Genomic DNA, 7,301 nt, shown 5'->3' on the forward strand with positions numbered 1-7,301 from the left:
ACAGATCCATTAGCATGGGTGCAGGCTCTCAATTTTATCATTATGCCCTACTGTTTACTTATTATAGCCTATTGTTTCTATTCTATTAATATACTTTTTATTAAGGTCAAATATATATGTGATTACATCACTGCATCATGGTTTACTACTGTATTGCTTTCTGTACTTAGGAGACCCCCTGATGCTAAATGGAGATTTTGATGTGCCTCCTCTACGCACCAACCTCCCCCGCTCTTTCTCTGCCCCTTACCCACCTCTGGAGGGGATCGCTGAGGAGGTCACAGCAGCTGACTCCTGGCAGTGGGACCCCAGTGAAGCCAACTATGCTTGGCAGCAGCAGTCTGCACAGGATCAGATGACAGAGGAGGGCTACCAGCAGGCTCTGAGGGTGGAGGGTTACATCCTAGGCCTCATCCAGCGCCATACCCTCTCACCACGTCCATGTCAGCCTCGCACCACCCTGAGCCCTGACCCCCCATACTGCAGTGCCTCAGGACACAGCTCCCTACACAGGAGAACTCCTTCTCTAACCACTGAGCAACGCCTTCCTGACCCCCATCTTCCGCCTCATGTTGACCTTTTGGCAAACCCTAAGAGCCAGGGATGGAGTTGTGACCCGTTAGAGGGGGAGGCCTGTGGTGGAGAGGCCCCATCTTTGGAGGAGGACTGTTATTTGGCTTTGCCCTACCCCCAGTCCAGGCCACACTCCCTGGCTGGGAGACTACCATCACCTCTGCCCTCCCTGGACCCTAACTGTGGGGTTGGGGCTCTTGACCCCTCTCGTGAACCCCCTTCCCCCCAACATTATCTACATCCACAACCCCCTATTCATCACATGCACAATTTAGTAAGTGCTCAGTATATCCCTGGACAAGCCTGTCATGCCCCTGTACGCTCCCCAAGACACTACAACCCAGAGCAGCCTAAGCCCAGCCGAGTTGCCACCTCTCCCGACCACCCCAACTCCAAATCCAGAACATCTAAGAAAAGTCACAATGAGCGACAGAAGTCTAAGAAATCAAGCAGCAAAGCCGGTCGATCCCAGTCAGAAAACAGCCTCCTGGGCCAGAGAGTGCTCCCTGAGAGGAGGTACAGTACCACAGAGAGGCACCAAGGCAGAGGGGACCCTGCTCAGAACCCATGCCAGGCCACTGGACCACAGGTTGGCAACAACAGCTACAATGGGAGCCGACGCTGGTGCTCCAACCTGGAGCTCAGCCAGGACGAGGGGGAGACCAACGCAGGCCAGGTACACAGACGACCACCTCGAAAAACTCGCCATGGTCATCCTTGCTCCCATTCGCAACCCCAGAACTATCACCAGCAGCAGCGCTGGCACCAAGACTTTCAGGAGAGAGCACCTCTCTGTCAGGGAGAGGAGGGCTACGGCGGTGCCGCCCCAGCAGAGTCTGAGTCTAGCATGAGTGAGGTGTATTCTCCTGCCTCCAGCTCACTGTCCAGTGACTCAGATGAGAGTGGGGGGCTGGTGTGGCCCCAACAGTTACCACCACGTCTTGCGTCTACCTCCTCCTCATCCTCTCCTTCACCGCAAGCCACTGCCAATGCCCCATCCCAACCAAAAGCCTTTGTCAAGATCAAAGCATCCCACGCTCTCAAAAAGAAGATTTTAAGATTCCGCTCAGGGTCCCTCAAAGTCATGACAACTGTATGAGCAAATGATCAAACCTGTTTGAAACCCATAACCCATACTAATGTGTTGTAAAACCATTTTCAGAAACTGTGATTGTTACTTTTGGTCACAAATCATATTTCAAACAGCAGATCCTGTCTTTATTTTCAGCCTACCTCTAACTACAGTATGTTTTTAAGGAGATGCATTGATATTAATGAGCACGATTAAAGATCTACTTAGAGATTCTTTATCTGATGTGTCTGGCTGACAACCAGTTGACACAAGGCTAATGGCCATTATCCAGTTCTAATGGATGATAATTGATGCCAAGTCACATTGTGTTGACATGGACCGCATTGAGGCTGAGTGACTGAATACGCTGCCAGTTTTTTTCTTAATGTCTGATGGCCTTGTAGTTAATTAATCAGGGACTTATGGTTAATTAATTCCTAGACTGTAGAGTTGGCCAAATATAAGTCCATGCCACTGATGTTTGAAACACTTTTAGACTGTTTTTGATTGTGAACAATACATCTTGTATTGCTACATATCAACATAACAATATAACAATATTGTTATGTTACATACCAATAGAAATGAGATCAAATGTTTTTATTGCATAGACTTCTTCAAGAATTTTGGGTTAATTTGCTTTCTCTTTTACAAGTACAAAGTATCCAAATTGGTTCCCTAGAAATTTACTTTTGAAGAACTATGTAATTGAGTGCTATCATAAAAGAGAAATACATTTTCTTTAAAGTAAACCCAAATCATTTCTCTTAATATCCACTGAAACATGTATTCCTAAAAAGTCAAATTTTGCATGATTAAGTACCGACTCAATGTCTTTACATTCCTACAAACCAGTACCAATCTGTATGGTTATTTCCAAGAAACTATTCAAAAATGATTAGGATATTATTATAAAAGTACATGCCCAATAAAAGAGCACTAACTAAAACATTTTGGCATGTGGTACCAGCAAGAGTTCCAATAGCAAAGTCTTTCCTTTGTGCTGGAGTGAACAAATCTGCGTTTACATTTGGTTACCATACAGTATCAAAACTCATGGGCTGATTGTGAATGCCTAAGTCGAGAATCAGTGTTTATTTTTAGAAATGAACATGCTCAGATCTGCTTCTTTGTAAACCTTGGATTCACACTGAAGTAAACTGTCCACTACCTCTCTTCTGCAGCCAGCTGCTTTTGGGACCGGTGAGCATAAATAACTCTGTGAGTCAGGGATGAGTTTAGTGAGGCCATACTAAGGGACCAGTGTAAATTCATGCATGCGTGTACAGTATGTTTACAGATTCAATAAAACACAGGGACACAAACTAACACACTCTGTAAATAGATATGTTTTTGTATATACCATCATGTGGCCTTGTTTTGGAATGAATGTAGCTTGTAAATAAAGACATTTTTCTCTCAATTTTGGCAGTTTTTATTACATTTACATATATTTTAAGTATATATATTTTTTGTTGTCCAAGTACACCTACTAAACTAACAGAGTGCATGAACGCAAATTAAGTATTTGACAAACATACATGCATGAAATGTTTTCTTTTGTCTCTATCCTCTGTCTTTCGCTGTCACACTGAAACCATGAGTCTCAACCAAGGTGCCCACCATCTTTAGAGCCACTGAGCATCAGCTATCTAGAGAGTGTCTCCCTCTTGTGGTGTATGGAAAGAACTGGTGTAATTGAGAACATAAATGTGTGTTTTTGTGGTGTCACTAGGGTATACTGACTGTTGCATTAGATCACCAAATCTGTGTATATTGCAAGAACTAAATATTTGAATAACTAATAACATTGCAGCCTTTTTACCTGTCAAAGGAGTTTTCACATATCCTGCCGATTGCATTTTACATCCCCCCCCTCGGCTGATGCTGCTGCAGTCTGTGAACTCATCCATAGTTTGGTGTCCCAGCTGCAAACATCACACCCTCAGTCTCTGATCGTTGTCTCAAGAGACTATAATCACACATCGCTCTCTACCACTCTCCCCACATTCAGCCACTATATGGACTGCCCAACCAGAGACAGTGGGGCCTTGGTCCTGCTGTGTGCAGACACTGGGAACACATATGACTTAATTATTGTTATTTTCTTGTACTTTCTATATTTTTGGATGCTACTGTGGCATGTTAGTTTCTCCCAATGGGGGGATCAATAAAGTATTCTATTCCATTCTATATAATATTAATAATCTTGATTTAAAAACATTCCAAAAGTCAGACTTTTTCTCTTGCGTAACAACAAAAACAACCCCAAACACTCTGAGACCATGGAAAAAACAGAAGTGTCAAGTGTTGCATGAGAAATGAATATTCACAGAAACATTGAGCAATAGTTCCCGATTTGCAATCCGGTGGCCTCCCTGGTTACACAGAAAAAATCCTTCTAGCTAATAAAAACAGCAGTGTTGGTGTGTCCAGCTTAATACAGACTTCATTTTGCCAACATGTGTGTCACATAATCAAGTCTAAACATTTACTTTATGGCAAAATCTCAGGGTTATGTCTAAGCTCAGTGGATTTACTCCTCAATTACAGTCCTTGCTGCAAAACACAATTATGTATCTGATGACGGTCAGATTTTAGTCATCTCCTTCCCATTGCTGGTACTTTTGGTGTCTGTGTTAGTGACGCTCATCTTGGTCATCGGGTCCTCGCTGACAAAGTGCAGGATATTGCGCAGGGAGCGGTTCATGCTGTCCTTGAAGCCTCTGCCCAAACATACGTACAGCAGGGGGTTGAGGCAGCTGTTGAAATAGGCCAGGCACAGCGCCATGACATGTGCCAGATAAAGTTTGGGGCTGTGAGGGGAATGTCGAGGGGTGGTCAGTATGAGGAAGTCCACGATGTGAAGAGGGAGCCAGCACAGGAAGAAGCTGAGCACCACACCGATGATGACCCTCAGTGTGCGCTTGGACCTGGTGCGACCTCGGGACAGCCCCCTCTCTGCCCTGCTGTACACCACTACATGGCACACCACGATCACCAGGAAAGGAAAGATGAATCCCATGAGGAAACGGAAAGAGGTGACGGGCCAAACACTCTGCTGAGTATAGGCAATCAGGCACTCTCGCTTGATTTCACCTGCGTGGATCTCGCGGGCGTAAACAAACTGGGGGATGCTCCCAATCAGAGCCAGGATCCACACGGCGATGCACCCAAAGACGGCCATGCGAGGTCGCCTGTTGTTCTGGCACCAGACGGGTCTGTTGACCAGCATCAAGCGATCCATGCTGATCAGAACCAGTTGTAGGACGCTGCAATACATTACCAGGTAGAACAGGCCTTTGACCAGCGTGCAAGCCAGCGGGCCAAAGTGCCAGTCGTCATCATGCGCCAGAGGGACCATGAGGAGGGGGATGGAGAGGCAGCACAGGAGATCAGCTAGGGCCAGGTTCAGGAACCAGAGCGATGTAACAGAGCGGTTCATGCAGAACCCTGTCACCCACACCACCAGAGCATTTCCCGGGACACCCAGCACCACCACCAGGCCATAGAAGACCAGAGCTGCTATCTGGATTGGTTGAATTCTAGGAATCAAAAACTCATCAAGGTCAATCAGGGTGAAGTTATAGTCTGTGAAGTTCCCGTCATCGTAGCCACCGTAATCCATTGTTCTTTAAGCTGTAGATGTAAAATATGGAGTTATAATAATGCCACTGCCATGCATAAATTCAAATTATTCAGCCCATAGAGGTACAGCAGTACAGATCCAACAGAAATGGTATGACTTCAGTAATCCTAAACTACTAATGAACGATTCATGACAACTTTTAAGAAAATTATGTTCAACCAGAAAACCACATGAAGTTAGGAGAGTTAGCTTTTCCTCTCTAACATAAAATATTTTAATTTTCAGTCTGAATTGTCTGAAATTATCTAGACATGTTAAATAGGTAAATAGTTATTGTTAGGTTATAGGTTAAATAGTTATCAAGCCAGTTTCATTAAGTTATCTTAACTTGAATGCAATTTTAAATCAACTAATGCAGAAATATGCATATAAATTGCACACAAGATTAAATTGGGGCAACAACCAACATTGTGTCAACCCAACCCATCAAAATAATGTTAAAAGGTTTATCTCAAAAAGTAAATTAGATTTTTATATATTTATCCATTTATTTATATCTTACAACCATGCATGTAGGTAAGTGGTGGAAATAGGTTCCTTCAATTAGTATAGAAAAAATATCTTATTTTCTCTTGAAGGTTACGTTACTGCTAAAATTAATAACTTTAATAATCTTTAAATTAATTTAATATCTTGTTTCTACTACAGCACCAAAGAGTGACTAAAAAAATGTAGGTATACCTGTACTTCATAGATGATCACTTAAGAAATGTTTGTTCATAGTTATTTCATCGATGAATTGATATGCAACCAAGTTAGCTGGATTTCAGTTATATATTGTACAGTTTATTTGTGTAACTGTAAGTATGTATTAGTGTTTAGTACATAAATGTTTGCATCTCAGGTTTGTTAGATTCTTTTTTTTTTTTTTAATTTGATATTTCCATAAAACCAGGTTCTAGTCTACTTTCAGACTGTTGTGGAACTATTGATTAAATGTTTTATGAATCTGTATTAAAGAATAATAAAAAAGAGAAATGAAGCGCAAATTTTTCAGCTGGAAGGGCAGAGCTCATACAGAGTTGTTTCAAAGGTCTGCCCAAGAGGACAATACAAGTTTTTGTAGCATTCGACCTTCAAACAATATTGTTCAAGCCTTCTTGTGAAGATAACATACATTCCTCAGCTGAGAAACGTAAATAATACAGAGTTCAGTCAAAATCAGACGATGACAAAGTTGTACTATTTATATGATAAATTCTACAACACAGAGAGACTAAGTAAATACATGGGTCTGTGTGGCTGAAATCCAGCTAATTTGGTTGCATGTCAATTCATGTATGAGGTAAATGTGAATTTACATTCCATAACTAATGATCTGTAAAGTATGAACTATTCACACAAAGGGATAATGACTTGATCATTTTAGAATTATTAGTAACAATTTTAATCATCATGAGTCACGCATTGGTTAACCTTATCATATTGTATATGATTTGTACTCTTCTTATTAATAATAATAATAATAGTTGATCAGATTCATATAGCGCTTTTCTGGACACTCAAAGACGCTTTACACTGTCAATTATTCATTCACACACATTCATTCTGTTGGTGGTAGCTACGATTGTAGCCACAGCCGCCCTGGGGCAGACTGACAGAGGCTGCCATTCTGCGCCTACGATTCTGGCCTCTGACCACCACCTCAAACAATCCATTCAGACGCATTCGCACCAGGCAAGGTGGGTGAAGTGTCTTGCCCAAGGACACAACGACCATGAAACAGGTTACAGGGCGGAATCGAACCGCCGACCTTCCAATCATCGACCGACTCGCTCTACCACCTGAGTCACAGCCGCCCCACTTTTTATAAAGTGTTACGGATCGAACATATGCGAGACACATATTTCATGTAAAACATGATGTATTATACTTCACAAAAATAATACAATTTAGCCCAGATGAACTACCTCTAAAAAGTAAGACTTAAAATTCGATCTTAGAAATGTCGGGGCTTACCAATCAGTGGTCTGTTGATGTTGCACTCTCACTACAAAAAGGAAGTTA

At 42.4% G+C, this 7,301-nt stretch overlaps 2 protein-coding genes across 2 annotated transcripts in view; one reads left to right on the plus strand and one right to left on the minus strand.

Moving 5' to 3' along the window:
- LOC103353114 (dapper homolog 3) overlaps window positions 1-3,068 on the plus strand; it is a 10,280-nt gene extending 7,212 nt beyond the window's left edge. The window contains exon 4 of the mRNA XM_008275902.1: window positions 171-3,068. Within this exon, the coding sequence (XP_008274124.1) occupies window positions 171-1,672 (1,502 nt within the window). The 3' untranslated portion in view covers window positions 1,673-3,068. The remainder of the gene's footprint in view (window positions 1-170) is intronic.
- A 75-nt stretch (window positions 3,069-3,143) lies between these two features.
- On the minus strand, window positions 3,144-7,301 carry c5ar1 (complement C5a receptor 1). The gene is made up of 2 exons (XM_008275900.1): window positions 7,254-7,301; window positions 3,144-5,284 (listed from the first exon to the last, which is right to left on the minus strand). Exon 2 carries the CDS (start codon window positions 5,271-5,273, stop codon window positions 4,236-4,238), a length of 1,038 nt encoding a protein of 345 aa, XP_008274122.1. The 5' UTR covers window positions 5,274-5,284; window positions 7,254-7,301; the 3' UTR covers window positions 3,144-4,235.

The sequence above is a fragment of the Stegastes partitus genome, unplaced genomic scaffold (assembly GCF_000690725.1).
Source record: "Stegastes partitus isolate 25-593 unplaced genomic scaffold, Stegastes_partitus-1.0.2 Scaffold62, whole genome shotgun sequence".
Taxonomy (NCBI): Eukaryota; Metazoa; Chordata; class Actinopteri; family Pomacentridae; genus Stegastes; species Stegastes partitus.

Bases quoted from the DNA above. Each gene is read 5' to 3' on its own strand.
- c5ar1 (XM_008275900.1), bottom strand. From the start codon at position 5,273: ATGGATTACGGTGGCTACGATGACGGGAACTTCACAGACTATAACTTC.